The sequence below is a fragment of the Trichechus manatus genome, unplaced genomic scaffold, assembly GCF_000243295.1.
Source record: "Trichechus manatus latirostris isolate Lorelei unplaced genomic scaffold, TriManLat1.0 scaffold00027, whole genome shotgun sequence".
NCBI lineage: Eukaryota > Metazoa > Chordata > Mammalia > Sirenia > Trichechidae > Trichechus > Trichechus manatus.
In genome coordinates, this window is record NW_004443963.1 from 4,907,268 (window position 1) to 4,925,445 (window position 18,178).

At 42.6% G+C, this 18,178-nt stretch overlaps 1 protein-coding gene across 1 annotated transcript in view; it reads left to right on the forward strand.

Annotated features, from left to right (window-relative positions):
- The window catches only part of STAB2 (stabilin 2), a 212,782-nt gene that overhangs the window by 145,746 nt on the left and 48,858 nt on the right, over positions 1-18,178 (forward strand). The window contains exons 35-39 of the mRNA XM_012554793.1: positions 1,623-1,668; positions 3,032-3,108; positions 10,737-10,862; positions 12,667-12,740; positions 16,423-16,494. Coding sequence (XP_012410247.1) covers positions 1,623-1,668; positions 3,032-3,108; positions 10,737-10,862; positions 12,667-12,740; positions 16,423-16,494 — 395 coding nt within the window. The remainder of the gene's footprint in view (positions 1-1,622; positions 1,669-3,031; positions 3,109-10,736; positions 10,863-12,666; positions 12,741-16,422; positions 16,495-18,178) is intronic.

The window sequence follows — 18,178 nt, forward strand, 5'->3', positions numbered from 1 at the left end:
CTACCATGAGGAAAGACCTCACCACCCACCCACCTGTTCACCCAATCTAGAAACTACCTGATCAGCCTCCATGCCTCCCTGTCCCTCATTATCATATCTAACTAATTCTACCCCCTCCACAACTCTCAAATCCATCCCTTCCTCCTGCTCTCCTCTCCTCTTGCCGAATCTCTTGGTCTCCAGTCCTATGTCCCATATTCCATCCTCCACATTGATGTCAGATAGAACTTTCCAGAAGACAGATGTTTCCTAATCCCTTGCCAAAACTTGACAACTGGCTGTGGTTTCTCATTGTCTACAGGAGAAAGTTCAAACTCCTTAGCAGGATGGAGTATAAAGCTATTCACCAATTGGTACTCACCCAGTTTTCCAGCCTTATCTCCAGTCCATCTTCAATGCACACCCCTTGCCCAAGGAGCTTCCATACTAGCAAAGGAAACAGAAGTGTAAACAATGAGCTGCAAAGGAAGGCCAATGGAAATAAATGCTCAATTGAAAAAATAAATAAATAAATAACAGGAAAAACAGTAGTATCGGAGCACACAGCAAAGAGTCTCTAAACTGGAGCAAGGAAGATAATTCCTTTGCCTGCAAGCTAACTCCCAACTCCCAAGCCCATGGCAGACATCACTAATCAATCATTGCACTCGTTCCCTCTAAGGCCAGAAAGGAGCACGAAATCCTTCTCAACAGAACACACCATGTAGCCACCACCAATTAATTGAATTAATTGAAGTTTAGAGCACGTTCTAGAAAGGAGGACCTAAAAGATGATTGGAGTTTTAATAGGTAGCAAATGAAGAGAAAGGGATTTCCAGGCTCAAGGAATAGCACAAAGAAGCACAAAATTATACTGCATCCACTCCAATCCATTTGAGCCCGGAAATGTTCCCTTTGACACAAAACAGTCCCCTTTTGCAGCCAGGTTTCTGTCTCAGAAATTTCTGTGCAACTTGACCAGAGCTAATCCCAAAAGCTCTTAACATAAGCATCCTGCCCAAAGGGTACACCTTCCTCATCTCTAGTGATTTTTGTCATCGTCCTCCCTGCCAGGAAATATCTGTTAGCTGGATATCCAAGAGCAAGAACCTATGCTGCGTCCAGGAAATTTAGAAATTAATTCAACAAATAGATAATGAGTTCCTGATGTGTGCCAGGCCTTGGGCTATTTCTGCACATGCAAAAACAAAATTAATATTAGTTATAATTGCACATTTGCTTATTGATGTCACTCCATAATAAAATGACCAAAAACATTAGAAAGAATAAGGAACAAAAATATAAATAAAAGTAGAAAATCAAACCCTGGGAAGGGATGCACATCGACCTCTGAACACAGTCATACAAGAGGGAAGATACTGTGCTTTACTGATCTTTGTAGGAGACACTTTGTTAGTAGTTCTTGTACTGTTGCTGATCCATATTTGACCTTCAGATTTGGGTCCGAGTGTCCTGGCGGTCAGTGTAAAGAAAGATTTACATGGTCGGTTACATACTTTGTATGATGGATACCAGTTACTTCAGAGGAAGTAAATCTTCTCTTAGCACCAAGTACTAAAAGATACTTCTCAAGTGAGGTTTGGTGAAAGAAGGCTGACAAAGCAACTGGTTCTCTTTTTCAGAAATCACAGAAGACAACTGCAATGGGACATGCCACACCAGCGCCAAGTAGGTGCCCTCTGGGCCTCCTTTGAGGACAATGCAAAGGGGGTTCCTTCCCAGTAGTTTCGGCTCCACGCCCTATCCTTGAGGGAGTAGTTTCCAGATGCTATTTACCAGGTGTTTAGGGTAAACTTTTAAGTATGAGGCTAAAAATATCTCTGAAGAGGCCACCATCAACTTGCCAGTTCCAGCTTTCAACAAGGTGCCGCCTGAGTTACCTGGCACATTGGCAAAAATGACAGTTGTCACCCCAGTTCAAGTCCCAGGGACTCTCACTGAGGCACAGAGAGCCCAGTGGGCCTCCCTTTCATTAAACCTTGCTCCCGACTCACAGCCAAGCCTGAGTTCATGCTCCCAATCCCCTCAGAGGCGTATCTATGGAAAATAGCACCTACGGCAAGCACTGAAACTGCACCCCTGTCCAAACATCTGACACCCATCGTTTAGATAACTTTACCATAATATTGGCTGAAATATACAAGCCAAGCTTGTTGATCTTTTACTTAATACATTATGGCACTACATGAAAATTACAACTGCAGCTTCCTTGCTTTCACTGATGAAGATTGGTCTATGATGTGTGCAATGGCACCCCCTCTTCCAGTGGTGCCCCGGGGCACAGGCCATACCTGCCATGCCTTGGTTATGCTTCTGCATTCCCCACAAAAGCTTAATGTGGTGGTTAGTTGGCGTTAGACCAGAATTCAAAGTCAGCCTCTGTAATTTTCACTAACTGTGTGACCTTGAGCCAATTATTTAATTCCTCTAGGCCTCAGTTTCTTCTTCAGGAAGTGGGAATAATCCACTACCACCACTTGCCATTGAGTTGATTCTGACTCATGGTGTGTCAGAGTAGAACTGTGCTCTATAGGGTTTCCAATGGCTGATTTTCTGGTCGTGGATCACCAGGCCTTTCTTCTAAGGCACCCCTGGGTTAGCAGCAAGCGTGTTAACTGTTTTGGTTAGCAGCAAGTGTGTTAACTGTTTGCACCACCCAGGGGCTCCAAGTGGAAATAATAATAATATCTACTTCCTGTAGCTATTGGGTATTGTGTAGATCACATGAAGTAAAGCAAGAAGCACAGCCCCTAACACACAGGAACTTCTCTAAAGATCGGTAGCTACTCTTCTTATTCCTTGGCTACCACCTACGTGTACACACTGTGTAGTCTGCTGATCAGTGACTGCAACTTTAGCTGCCTGTTATGGGGCCCTGTTAGCAATGGGCTCTCCTCCCAAACCTTAGGCAGGATCCCTGAGTGCCTTATGGGGCAGGGGCTCGGAGGCTGGGGTGATGGGGTGAAGGCGTACTGTATGGTGTTGGGTTATGTATTTATCTACAAACACCATTTGCCCATTCTCGTTGCAGCTGCCTTCTCAATTCTGATGGCACAGCCTCGTGCAAGTGTGCGGCAGGGTTCCAAGGGAACGGGACAGTCTGCACAGGCAAGTGCACTGGGGCCTCAAGGTTCTCATGGACTGTGGAGAGATCTGGGTTCCTGTAGACTGACTGGGCCTCGGCAGCTGATGTCAACCATTGGTGGTGAATTGGATGTAACAAGGCGGCTGATTGGGCCCCTGGGCCGGAAACCAACTGTTTACATATGGAGCTTGTTAGTTTTGGAATGGGCAGGGAAGTGCACCTGTTTTCAGCAAGCCGTGGTTCACCACCTTGGCTGCAATTGGAATCACCTGTTGTTGTTGTTATTTGCCATCATCAGGTCGATTCCAGCTCATAGCAACCCACTGTGTGCTGAGTAGAGCTGCTCCATAGGGCTTTCAAAGGCTGTAACCTTTTAAAGCAGATCACCAGGCCTGTCTTCCAAGCCACCTCTGAGTGGGTTCTAACCACCAGCCTTTTGGCTAGTAGTCAAGCACTTAACCATTTGTGCCCTCCACCTGGGGAGCTTCAAAAGCCACTAAAGAGCATCCCACGGATTCTGATTTGATTGGCCTAGGGCGTGGCCTGAGCATCATGACTCTGGAGAGGGTCAGAAAAGGGCTCAAGCCCTGGTTTTTCCTCCTCCTACCCATGTGACCTTGGGTGGGTCTCTTAACTGCCCTGAGCCCCACCAACTCATCTGTAAAGTAAACATAAAACGACCTCCTTTGCAGAGTGGCTTTGAGATTAAATTATCTCTGTGGGTGCAATGGCAGAATAATGCAGCTGTTAAAAACTCAGCTTCAGCATTAGACCCTGCGGGTTTGAATCTGATCTCTTATTATTTATATTACCTTGGTGTATTAGTTTCCTGTGACTGCCTTAACAAATTATCATAAACTGGGTGGCTTAAAACAACAGAAATGTATTCTCTCACAGTCTGGAGGCTGTTGTTTTTGTTAGGTACTGTCCAGTCAGTTCCGACTCATAGCAACCTTAGGTACAACAGAACAAAACACTGCCTGGTCCTGCGCCGTCCTCCCAATTGTTGCTATTTTTGAGCCTATTGTTGCAGCCACTGTGTCAATCCATCTCATGGAGGGCCTTCCTCTTTTTTGCTGACCTCTCTGCTTTACCAAACATGATGTACTTCTCCAGTAACTGGTCCTTCCTAATAACATGTCCAAAGTACGTGAGACAAAGTCTTGCCATCCTCGCTTCTAAGGAATATTCTGGCTATTTTTATTCCAAGACAGATTTGTTCATTCTTCTGGCAGTCCATGGTATATTCAGTATTCTTTATCAACACCATAATTCAAAGGCATCAATTCTTCAGTCCTCCTTATTCATTGTCCAGCTTTCACATGCATATGAGGTGATTGAAAATACCATGGCTTAGGTCAGGTGCACCTTAGTCCTCAAAGTGACATCTTTGCTTCTGAACACTTGAAAGAGGTCTTTTGCAGCAGATTTTCCCAATACAATATGTTGTTTGATTTCTAGACTGCTGCTTCCATGGGCATTGATTGTGGATCCAAGTAAAATGAAATCCTTGGCAACTTCAATCTTTTCTCCATTTATCATGATGTTGCTTATTGGTCCAGTTATGGGGATTTTTGTTTTCTTTATGTTGAGGTATAATCCATACTGAAGGCTGTAGTCTTTGATCTTCATCAGTAAGTGCTTCAAGTCCTCTTCACTTTCAGCAAGCAAGGTTGTCTCATCTGCATACTGCAGGTCGTTAATGAGTCTTCCTCCAATCCTGATGCGACATTCTTCTTCATATAGTCCAGCTTCTCAGATTATTTGGTCAGCATACAGACTGAATAAGTATGGTGAAAGGATACAACCCTGAAGCATACCTTTCCTATATATGGTCTATATACAGGTTCCTTATGAGCACAATTAAGTGTTCTGGAATTCCCATTCTTCGCAATGTTATTCATAATTTCTTATGATCCACACAGTCAAATGCCTTTGCATAGTCAATAAAATACAGGTAAACATCTTTCTGGTATTCTCTTCTTTCAGCTAAGATCCATCTGATATCAGCAATGATATCCCTCGTTCCACATCCCTTTCTAAATCCAGCTTGAATTTCTGGCAGTTCCCTGTCGATGTATTGCTGCAACCTTTTTTAATTATCTTCAGCAAAATTTTACTTGCGTGTGATATTAGTGATATTGTTCAATAATTTCCACATTCTATTGGATCACCTTTCTTTGGAATGGGCACAAATGTGGATCTTTTCTACTCAGTTGGCCAGGTAGCTGTCTTTTAAATTTCTTGGCATAGACCAGTGAGCGCTTCCAACGTTGCATCTGTTCTGGAGGCTAGAAGTCCAAAATCCAGCATGGCCATGCACCCTCCAGAGGCTCTAGAAGAAAATTCTATCTTTGCCGCTTCTTCATTCTGGTGGCTATTGGCATTCGTTAACTTGCGGTTGTGTCTCTCCAGTCTTTGCCTCCATGATCACATTGCTTCCTCCTCTTCTGTCTCTTATAAGAACACTTGTCATTGAATTTAGAGCCCACTCTAAATCCAGGAGAACCCCTGGGTGGTGTAAACAGTTAAGCACTCAGCTACTAACCAAAAGGTTGTCATTTCAAACTCACCCAGAGGCACCTTGGAAGAAAGGATGGGCGATCTACTCCTGAAAAATCGCTATCACTGAAAACCCTAAACCCTATGGAGCACAGATCTACTCTGAAGCACATGGGGTCACCATGAGTTGGAATCAACTCAAGGGCAACTAGTCTGGTCTTTTGGTTTCTAAGTCCAAGGCGATCTCATCTCGAGATCCTTCACTGAGTTACATTTGCAAAGACCCTTGTCTTAGTCTGGGTTCTCCAGAGGAGCAAAACCAGTGAAGTGTATATAAATATACAGCTAGTCCCCAGCTTACCATGGTTCTGTTCCAACAACTTCATTGTAAATCGGTTTTGACGTAAGTCTAATACTTCTTTTTCTTTTTTTTTTCAGTTTTCATTACTACTGCCTTTTATTATCAGCAACTTTTTAAATCCCATCTTTATTTGTCTTTAGGGGTTGCAAACATTACATCTAAACTTACAGATATATTTTAATACATATATACATAAAAAAATACATAAATCATAAAAATTTATAATGAAGAAGATGTGGATGATATTGGTATTTTGTCAGTTGCAGTAGTAACTCCACTTGTGGAAGGTTCTGGATCATCTGGATTTTCCCTGGGAATGAGGATGGCATTTCTAGTCAAAAAATTAGTAAGAGTTGTCTGTATGGTCTTTTTCTTTTTTTCTTATATTTCATGTTAACATCTCACTGCTTCCCAAATCTGCCTATTAATTTTAGCAAAGTGATCAGCATCTGAGTACATATTTTCAAGCAACTGAATTCCCTGATTTAGTTTATAAAGTTAAATCTATATGGCAGTGTTTTGAATAGTAAATCATAACATTGAACATCTGCTAGTGAACATCTGAGAATAACAGCAGCAAATTATGCACTGCAACATTGTATATAGTACATATTACTGATGATAAGATATACCAAAAAAAAAAAGTAGACAGTTGTATGTGTGGTTCATCATAACCTGAATACATTGTAAGTCAGGGACTACCTATATGTAGTGAGAAATTTACTTCAAGGAAATGGCTCACACAATTGTGAGGGCTTGCAAGTCCCAAATCCATGGGTCAGGCAACAGGCTAAAGACTCTGCTGGCTCACTTGGTTGCAGGGGCTGATGAACCCAACAAAATCTGCAGGTTAGGCAGCAGGCCAGAGATTTCTGCAGGCTTACTTCGCAAGAACCAGAGATCAGACAACGAGAAGAGTGCAGGGTTGAGAGAGAGAGAGAGAGCTTTGCCAGAACATCCATTTATATGCTAGAGGCAGGCCCCACCCCCAAGGAAACACCCCTTTCAACTGATTGGCTGCTCACATCAGAACACAAAATGGAAGGTGATTACATGGTGTCTGCCAAACCACTGAGAATCATAGCCTGGCCAAGTTGACGCATAACATTCATCATCACAACCCTTTTACCAAATAAGGTCACATTATAGATTCCAGGAATATCTTTGGGGGTGGGGGACATTTTTCAGCCCACCACACTTGGTATATTCGCTTGACTGCTCTTTGCATCATTGTTTCATCTGTAAGTTGGGGATAATGAGAGAACTTCCCTCATTGAGTTGTTAGCTGATTACCTGGGTTAATAACTGAAGTTATTAGAACAACCTTGGCACATAGCACTCAAAAAATGCAAACCAAGAGCCTTACTGTGCCTAACACATATTTGGTACTAGAAAACTGGACACTCTTCACATCATTATTCTCTGGAACACTGTGTTCCAAGCAGGCTCTGGTCCAAACTGTGGCTGAGCTGGACAATGATCACACCACTCTGCATCCTAAGCCGTCTCACCCTGGAGTGTGGGTACCCCTAACCTTGGTCCCAGATGTTCCCTGCAGTAGGATGTGTGCAGCATGCTAGTGAAAACAACTGGAAAGGGCAAACAACAGGAATGTTTTTCCTGCCCTCTGTTTTCGGGAAAAATAGCAAAACCAAAAGAATGCAAGTTAACGTAAGAATAATGAACATTTGTGTAACACTTTCATGTACGTTATCAGATGTGAGTCCCCAAACCTATAAATAAGTCTCTATGAGTGGACCCCAAAATTCACATGAAGTGACTTGTCCAGCACCACACAGTGAGTAAAGGTCGAGCCAAGACTCAAAACCAGGCCTTGGGATACCAGATTCTGGACTTCTCCCACTGCATTTCACTGGAGGACTTTGTTTTTAAACTGTCTTATAATCTTAGAATCTAGCACAGATCCATCCCAGTCACCTCACTATCACATCCGTGTGTAATTATCCCTCTGAGGGCTATTAAAATGACTAGTCAATACCCTCAAAGAGAAAAAATTAATTAGATTTCATGGAGTTTTCGCTTAACATTATGTTCTTGTCCTTTGAAAATCAAAAATATTACAAGTTAAGTGGAGTTCCTGGGTGATACAAATGGTTAATGCACTTGGCTGCTAACTGAAAGGTTGGGAGGTTTGAGTCCACCCAGAGGTGCCTCATAAGAAAGGCCTGGAAATCTACTTAGTCAGATACATGATTTACAAAAATTTTCTCCCATTCTGTGGGCTGTATTTTTGCTTTATGGAGGGTATCCTTTGAAGCGCAAAGTTTTTAATATTGGTGATGTCCTGTTTATCTACTTTTTCTTTTGTGCTCAAGTCTTTGGTGTCGTATCTAAGAAAACATTGCCTGATCTTGGTTAAGACGATTTAGACTTATGTGTTCTTCTAAGAGTTTTATAGTTTTAGCTCTTAAATGTAGGTCTTTGATCCATTTTTAGTTAATTTTTGTATGTGGTATGAGGTAGGAGTCTAAATTCATTCTTTTGCATGTAGATATCCAGTTGCCTCAATGCCATTTGTTGAAAATGTGTTGGTACTCTCTTCAAAAATCAACTGACCTTAAACACATGGGTTTATTTCAGGACTCTCAATTCTATTGCATTGATCAGTATGCCTATCCCTATGCCTGTACCACACTGCCTTTATTACTGTAGCTTTGTAGTAAGTTTTGAAATCAGAAGTGTAAGTCCTCCAACTTTGTTCTTTTTTTTTTTCAAGATTGTTTTGACTGTTCAGGGACCCTTTACAATTCCATATGAATTTTCAGACTAGATTTTCCATTTCTACAAAAAAGGCAGATGGAATTTTGCAAATGATTATATTGAATCTGTAGATCAATTTGGGAGTATTGCCATTTTAAATGTTAAGTCTTCCATGGGATGTCTTACCATTTATTTAGGTCTCCTTTAATTTCTTTCAGCAATGTTTTATAATTTTCAGTATACAACTGAATTTAACTCTTCCTTGGTTAACTTTGGGGCCCCGGTGGTGCAGTGGTTAGGTGTTAGTGTGCTAACCAAAAGGTCGGCAGTTAGAATCCACCGACTGACCCTTGGAAACCCTATGGGGAAGTTCTACTCTGTCCTATAGGGTCACTATGAGACGGAATCGGCTCAACGACAATGGGTTTTTGTTTCTGTTTTGGTTAAATTTATTTCTAAGTATTTTACTATTTTTGATGTTATTGTAAATAGAATTATTTCCTTAATTTCATTGTTGGATTGTTCATTACTATTGTTGTTATGCGCTGTCTAGTCGATTCCAACTCATAATGACTCTGTAGGACAGAGTAGAACTGCCCCATAGGGTTTCCTAGGCTGTAATCTTTATGAGAGCTGATCGCCAGGTCTTTCCTCCTGTGCAGCCACTGGGTGGGTTTGAACTGCCAACCTTTTGGTCAGCAGCTGAGCGTTTAAACCATTGCGCCATCAGGCCTCCTTTGTTCATTACTATTGTATATAAACACAACTGATTTTTGTATGTTGATCTCATATCCTGCAAACTGCTGATTTATTAGGTTTTTCTGTCTATAAAATCATTTCATCTGTGAATAAAGATAGTTTTACTTCTTCTTTCCAGTTTGGATGCCTTCATTTTCTTTTTCTTGCCTAACTTTGCTGGCTAGAACTTCCAGTACAACTTTGAATTAAAAGCAGAGAGAGAGGACATCCTTGTCCTGTTCCTGATCTTAGGGTGAAAGTATTCAGTCTTTCACCATTAAGTATCATGTTAGCTGTGAGTTTTTCATAGATATCCTTTACCAGGCTGAGGAAATTCCCTTAGTTTGTTGAGTGCTTTTATTATAAGAGGTGTTGAATTTTGTCAAATGCTTTTTCTGCAGCTATTGAGATGGTGGTTTTGTCCTTTTGTCCTTTTTTATTCTCTTGATATGATGTATTACATTAACTGATTGCTAGATTCGATTTGTTAATATTTTGCTGAGGACTTTTGTGTCTATATTCATAAGAGATATTGGTCTTTTTTGGGTGTTTATTGTGATATTTATTGGTGTTTTTTGGTGATATCTTTGTCTGGTTTGGTATCAGGGTAATACTGGCCTCACAGAATAAGTTGGGAAGTGTTCCCTCCTCTTCTATTTTTTGGAAGAGTTTGTGAAGAATTGGTATTAGTCTTCTTTAAATGTTTGATAGCTTCAGCAGCAAAGCCATCTGGTGCTTTGTATTCTTTTGAATTAGACATCTTTGAACCATCACCTACCGGTATAGTTTTGAAGTATCCTAGATGTTTACTCTCCCAAAAATGTAGCCAGTCATAAGGTCACCTGCCTCCTCTGAACCAATTGTTGTTGTTGGCTGCTGTTGAGTCAGCCGTCAACTCATGACAACCCCATGCACAACGGAAGGGAACTCTGCCATCCCCATAATCAGTTGCAGATTGGACCTTTGTGATCCATAGGGTGTTCATTGGCTGATTTTCAGAAGTAGATCGCTAGGCCTTTCTTCCTAGTCCATCTTAGTCTGGAAGCTCTGTTGAATCCTGTTCAGTATCATGGAAATATGCAAGTCTCCACTGACAGACAGGTGGTGGCTGTGCGTGAGGTGCATTGGCCAGGAATCAGACTTGGGTTTCCAGCATGGAAAGTGAGCATTTTACCACTGGACCACCAGTGCCTCACTCCGAATCTAGAACATGGTAACTTCAGATTTCTAGGGATCTTCCATTTCTTGGTGACCCAACTAAAAATGCATCAATGTTTTGTTTTCCCCTCTCACCCTTCCTCTGCTCTGTGTCACCGCTCCTTCCTATAGCAATCAACGCCTGTGAGATCAGCAACGGGGGTTGTTCTGCCAATGCTGACTGTAAAAGAACCACCCCAGGACGTCGGCTGTGTGTGTGCAAGCCAGGCTATACTGGTGATGGCATTGTGTGCCAAGGTAGGTGCCCACCACTTTGTCAGAGTGCTGTTGAATGATTATAATGCGTAAGCTCTTATTGTTAACACATGCAGCTGCCCGGATCACCTTTCAGTTTGTCAGGTGCAGGAAGGTACAAGGGTTTGGAAATGTGACTGCAGGGCTATAAAGGTATGTGATACCCAAAAATCACTTTGGAGGAAAGAAGGGGAAATCTCTTCCCAGTTAAACATTACGGAGGTGACTGAATTTTTCAACTTTCATTAGTTCTTTTTCAATACAAGTAGCACATTATCACTGTAGAAAAATTAGAGAACGTGTATATGCTGGAGAAAAAATTCTGGTGATAACCATGTTACTGTTGTTATGTTGCCCTATTTTGCTATGCATACATGTATTTTTTTAAACAAAAATAGTATCTCTTGATATATAGTGTTTACTATGCTTAGCAATATAACAGGAACAACTTTCCCTGAAAATAAGTATGCATCTAAATCATTATTTTTAATGGCTACACACTATTCTGCTATAAAGGTATACCATAATAAGTTCTTAATTGTTTTAATTTTTAGTTGGAAAAAATTTATATAGAAAAGTGGAAAAAATATTACAAAGAAGATCCATACGACCTTTATCTAGATTCACCTATTGTTAACATTTTGGCCAATTTGCTTTATCATCTGTGTGTGTGTGTGTATGGATACATATTCATATAGATACAGCTTACTCTCAGATGATATATATAGTATCTATATCTACCATTTGAGAGTAAGCTGTATCTATATGAATACATATTTCCTACAGATAGTCTCCAACATAACTACAGTATACTTATCAACTTCAGTAAATTTAATATTGATATACTTTTATCTAATTATTGTTCGTATTCTAATTTTTTAATGTCCTTTACAGTATTTGTCTTTTACCACAGCCTGGAGTTGGGTATTGCATTTAGTTGTCATGACTCTAGTCCCCTTTAATCTGGAACAGTTTCTTTGTCTCTTATGACTTTGACATTTTTTAAAGAATATAGTCCCCTCCCCCAGCTTTTCTTTTCCCTTTCATTTGTTTATTTATTTTTAGATAGCATGTCATTCAATTTGGATTTCTCTGATGTGTCTGATGTTTCTTCATGACTAGATTCTGATTACACGTTCCAGGACAGAATACTATACAAGTGATGTACCCGTCTCAGGGTATCACACGGGAGGCACACAATTTCTATGTGTCCCTTGTCTATAATGTTAATTTTGACCCCTTAGTCAAGGTGCAGTCCGATTTCTCCACTGTAGAGTTGCTTTTCCATTCCCTTGATACTAATAAGCAATTGGTGGGGAGATACTTTAAGACCAAGCAAATATCCTGCTCCTCATCAAAATGTCTTCCTAAATTTAGCATCTATGAATGATTTTTCCCTAAACCCAACTTTATTGTGATGGTTGCAAATGATTTTCACACTTGATAATCTCAAGTCTCTCCATGCATAGCACTGTTGATTGGATTCCAAGATTCCGTTATTCTTAAGACCAAAGGCCTTTGTTGCAAACGCTCGTGTTCATTCCATAGAGGGGCAGATTCAAGCCTGCAGCCTGTGCGTTTGCTGGGATTAGCCTGTCTCTGAGGGGTTTCTTTTGAGATACCGTATCTGGCACCCTCCCCGTCAGGTTGCTTCTACCTCAGCCTTGTCCAAAACTGAAATTGCACTATTGACAGACTTCTGTTCTCCTCAGTCAGTCACCATGGCTGGTCCCTCAAGAGAGTGAGGCTTGATTCTCATGAGAGTGAGGCTTGATTCTCATGCCAGATGTTGGCTTTTGTTTTAAAGAAATTAATCCATGTTTGGAGAACCATGGGGGCTGTGACCAGAATGCAGAGTGCACGCAGACGGGACCCAACCAGGTAAGCTCTGCCTCCCAGGCGTCCCTAAGTCTTCCCAGGAGGAAAAGCCGGAGTCTATAGACACAGCCCTAAGGGAAAGGGGCTGAGACTAGCCCACTGGGGAGCAGCAGCAGAAAAGAAATGAGGCCACTGGGGAGCAGCAGCAGAAAATAAATGTTGTTGTTATTAGCTGTCATCATGTTGACCCCCTGACTCATGGTGACCCCACGCACAACAGAACAAAACGCTGCCCAGTTCTGTGCCATCCCCATGATGGGTTGGGGATTGGACCATTGTGATCCATAGGGTTTCAGTGTCTGATATTCAGAAGTAGATCACCAGACCTTTCTTTCAGAAAATAAATACTTTACGGGAAATTCTGGAAAGATGGGAGACTGTTATTTGGGAATGAGAAGAAATGGGGGACAAAGGGTACCTAGGAGATGAGATTGCTTTAAGGTGGGGAGAAGTAGGCATCTGCCAACACCACATAATTTCAGGGACACCTAGAAGGTCCCCAGAAATGCTCCCCTTTCTTTCAGCTTTCTGATACCTAGAACCCCGCAATTTTTCCTTTTGCTTAAGGCTCCGAAATGCATGTGACACAACAGAAAACGATTTAGGCCCTCTAGCAGTCATGTGGAGTCCCCGGGTGGTGCAAACAGTTAAGCACTCTGCTGCTAATGGAAAGGTTGGAGGTTAGAGTCCACCCAGGGGTGCCTCAGAAGAAAGGCCTAGTGATTTACTTATGAGAAATCAGGCATTGAAAACCCTACGGAGCACAATTTTACTCTGACACACATGAAGTCGCCATGAGTTGGAATCAATGCAACAGCAACTAGTCATATATTCCTTAACACAAGTGGCCCCCACAGTGCCTCTGCAGAGGGCAGGTTTGGGGAAGTGGTTCCAGCATGAGAGGAGAGGAGGGGTCCACGGGGTGAAAAGACACAGACAGGGAAGCTGGAGGCTCAGAGACCCAAGCTCTGTCTCTCTCAGTCTCTATCACATTGTGAACAAGCAAAATGGTCAGACAGGACATTACAGACACCAGAAATTAAGTGGCAAAGTCAAGTCTGCAATGAATGTTCGATCAACCTCATTGAGCCCTTCAGAGAACTCAGTGCCAGGTCTCCCATTGAGCGGGTCAAGCAAGTGCCTAAAGCAGTCAAAAATAAGAGAGAATAGTTGTTTTGAAAGATACACACTCACACACACACACACACACATCTATTATATATTGTATCATTTCCCATGGCTACCGTAACAAGTTACCACAAACTTGGTGGCTTAAAACAACAGAAAAGTATTCTCTCACAGTTGTGGAGGATAGAAGTCCAAAAACAAGGTATCAGCAGGGTTGATTCCTCCTGGAGGTTCTAAGAGACAATCCATGCTTCTCTCCTGGCTTCTGGGGGATGCCAGCAACACTTGGTGTTCTGTGGCTTGTAGAGGAATCACTCCAATCTCTGCCTCTATCTTCACATAGCTTTCCCCTCTGTGCCTCCGTGTCCTAGATCTCCCTCTCGTTTCTTTTATAAGGACACTAGTTGCTGGATTTAGGGTCCACCACAAGTCCAGGATGATCCCATCTCAAGATCCTTAACTTAATTATATCTGTAAAGACCCTAATTTCTAATAAGGTTACACTCACAGGTACCAGGGTTTAGGACTTGAACATATCTTTTTGGGGATCAGCATTCAACCCACCTCATATCCCACCTCAATTGCCTCATATGCATGCAAAGCTGGACAATGAATAAAGAAGACCAAAGAATTGACACCTTTGAATTATGGCATTGGCGAAGAATATTGAATATACCATGGACTGCCAAAAGAATGAACAAATCTGTCTTGGAAGAAGTACGGTCAGATTGCTCCTTAGAAGCAAGGATGGTGAGACTACATCTCACATACTTTGGACATGTTATTAGGAGGGATCAGTCCCTGGAGAAGGACATCATGCTTAGTAAAGTAGAGGGTCAGCGAAAAAAAGGAAGACCCTCAACGAGATGAACTGACACAGTTGCTACAATCGACTCAAGCATAGCAACGATTGTGAGGATGGTGCAGGACTGGGCAGTGTTTCATTCTGTTGTTCAGAGGGTTGCTATGAGTTGGAACCTACTCGACGGCACCTAACAACAACAATTCAACCCACTGCATATATGTAGTCATAGGGAAAATCAAAACAGTCAGAGTTGAACCTCCTTATACATACTTTCAAGTTCAGTAGAGCTTTTTATTTCAAATTACATGTAGGGTAGAGAAAATCAACAAGTATTTTGGTTCTCAAGGCCTCTAACCATCCTCCAGACTTAGAAGACAGTGAAAGAGCTGTGAGGCTGAACCCTGAGAAGAGGATCTCAGCTAAAGAGGGATAGCTGGTCGGCATCTTGGTAGAATGTTGAGCCAAGGTTGGGGCCCATGGTGAAGGACAAGGAAAGTGTAAGACCTGACAGTTTGGCCCTAGCTGACCCTGCCAATGAGTCCAAGTTCTAATAAGTAGACATCAGACCAGAGCCACTGCTACGATAGGAGGCACATTCGGGACAATACATTCAAATCAGGCGCCCCTTCCTCTGGCCGTGCAGTTCAGTGAACAGTGTGGCTGGGTTTCAGCCCCATTTACCCCCGTGGCTGAGCACCCCTGAGCAGTGCATGGTCTGCACATGTGACATGGGGTCCTGTGTACGACTTCCTCCAGACAGCGTTCCCTCCCTTAACTTGAAACCCCCAACTGACTCCTTTGACCAAACAATGGGTTTGACTGACTTTCCCTTTATGCAACTTCCTTGACTGCAAAGCCCTCTTTGAGCATCTGTTAGCACTCATGTCTTTGGACTGAGCAAGGGGTAGAGATGAGCAAGAAAGGAGTGTGAATGGGAACAGAATGCAGCTTCCTTTCTACTGACCCCTCACCAATCAGAGAGAGAAAAGAGATCAGTGCCTAGAAGGCAAAGGATCAAATAAGGTGAAAAAGTAATAAAAAAAATAAAATTAAAAAAAGATGGCAGCAAAGATAGGATGTATATGAGATCTCAGTGCTAAAAAGCAAAGTGTGCCAAATGTGCTAAAATACGACAATCTTTATTATAGAATAGATGTTGCTGTTGCTGTTGTTAGCTGCCATTGATTCAACTCCGACTCATGGTGACATTATATACAACAAAACAAAACACTGCCCCGTCCCACATCATCCTCACAATCACCAGCATGTTCAAGTCCATCATTGGGGCTATAGTGCCAATCTCTCTCACCAAGGGTCTCCCATACCCTTCATTGACCCACTACTTCACCAAACATGATGTCCTCTTCTAGCGACTGATCCCTCCTGATGATGTGTCCAAAGCAAGTGAATCAGACACTGTTCTCTGTGATCTGTAAGGTTTTCACTGGCTAATTTTCAAAAATAGATCACCAGGCCTTTCTTCCCAGTCTGTCTTAGTCTGGAAGCTCTGCTGAAACCTGTCCACTATGGGTGACCTGGCTGGTATTTGAAATTCTAGCGGCATAGCTTCCAACATGCAAGACACCACAGTACAACAAACTGACAGACAGGGGGAGGAGGATAGATACTACCAATGCCAAATGTAGGATATTATACTCACCATTGTAGAATTAGAGTCTGAGAGCCAGTTCATGGGAGCAGTTCACAGAATCGATCTGTGAAGTAACCCCACTGTCCTCTCCCACCTGACAGGCCATCTGTAACTGTTTGCCAACATACGCTGGAGATGGCAAGACCTGCAGCCTCATCAGTGTCTGCCTAACCGTAAGTACAGCTCTGAGGCCAAGACACTCAGAGGTCAGCCCTCAGGGGCCTCATGTCCCCACCCTAGGGGATGAGGGTTGGTGCGATGTCACTTTGGAGGCCTTAGAGCTGCTGCTAGACAGTGAGGCTCATTTTACCCTCATATTCCAGTTGTAATGTTGGGGAGAAAGGAGAGAAGGTGCAGCCTGACAACCCCCAGCCTGCCCTCTTGACTGTAGGTTATGGAGGTGACGCAGGTGTCCATGGCTGGTCAGGGATTTTCCTGAATGCAGCTTAGGCAAATGCCTCAAGGCCAGCTGGATTATAAACTTCTCAAAGCCAGGCCGTGGCACCCACAGCAGGGTCGGGCTAAGTAACCCTATTAAGGGGTTTAATATCCAGTCTGCAACCTGTTTCCTTAACCATGGTAATGAGTACTGATGTCAACTATCTGTTTTTTGTTTCATTTACTCTCTGCATAACTAACGGGAAGGAGTCCCTGGGTGGTGCAAACGGTTAATGTGCTCAGCTGCTAACTGAAAGGTTGGAGGTTCAAGTTCACCCAAAGGCACCTCAGAACAAAGTCCTGGTGATCTACTTCCCAAAAATCAGCTATTGAAAACCCTATGGAGCACAGTTCTACTCTGACACACATGGGGTCGCCATGAGTCGGAATCGACTTGATGGCAACTGGTAACTGGTAACTGGTAACCTAGTGAGGAGGAAGAGAAGGTCAGTTAAAAACTGACATCCACATCATATTCAGTTCTTTGCATCTTCTTTGCAAACCGTGTGTGTGTGTGTGTGTGTGTGTGTGTGTGTGTGTGTGTGTGTGTAGTTTCAACTATTCCAGTATTTTTTCCAGCTTCAGTTATCTGCTATAAGAGAAGTGTCCAAGACAACATTTTAAACAGGTCATTATTTAGCTCAGAAATATGTCTTTCCTTCATCAGTGGAAATCTGGAAGAAAACTCAAGACGAAGTAGCATGAATTTTATGACCTCAACCACATTTCTCAGCCCAGCCACATCACATTTGAGCCAAGTCTATCCACTTGCTCATCCCCCATATTACCAATTCCCTTCAAAGAAATCCAGCCCCTCCTCTCCACCAAGCTTGTCTTGCACCTCTAAGACAAGGCTCAAGAGTTGCTTCCTCCAGGAAGCCTTCTTGGATTAACCCCACAGCAACTGCCCACACCTTATTCTCCTGTACTTTATTAAGTAGTGAGTTCAATATAAGTCAACAATAACGTGCAGCATTCCAAAAGCAAGTTCTGCCTTAATAGAGGTCTAGCGGCTAGACGAAGGAAGAGAATTCTGCTCTCACCACACAACTTCATACCACCACCAACATTCTGCATATCAGTTCAACCCTAGAGAGAGGGTCCAGTTCTGGTTTCCACACGCTGAGCAGAAATAGAGGGGAGAGTACAGGGGTAGAGACCTCACTTCCCCCTTCTATGTCTGTGCACACATCATTAAACCCATTGCCTTTGAGTCAACTCCAACTTATAGCAACCCAATAGGACAGAGTAGAACCACTCCATAGGGTTCCCAAGGAGTGGCTGGTGGATTCGAACTGCCAACCTTTTTGTTAGCAGCCGAGTTATTAACCACGACGCCACCAGGGCTCCCACACATCATTAGTTCTTTCAATTCTCTTTCCCACTGAAGAGGAGTAGGGGCAGGGAATAAGGGCTTCC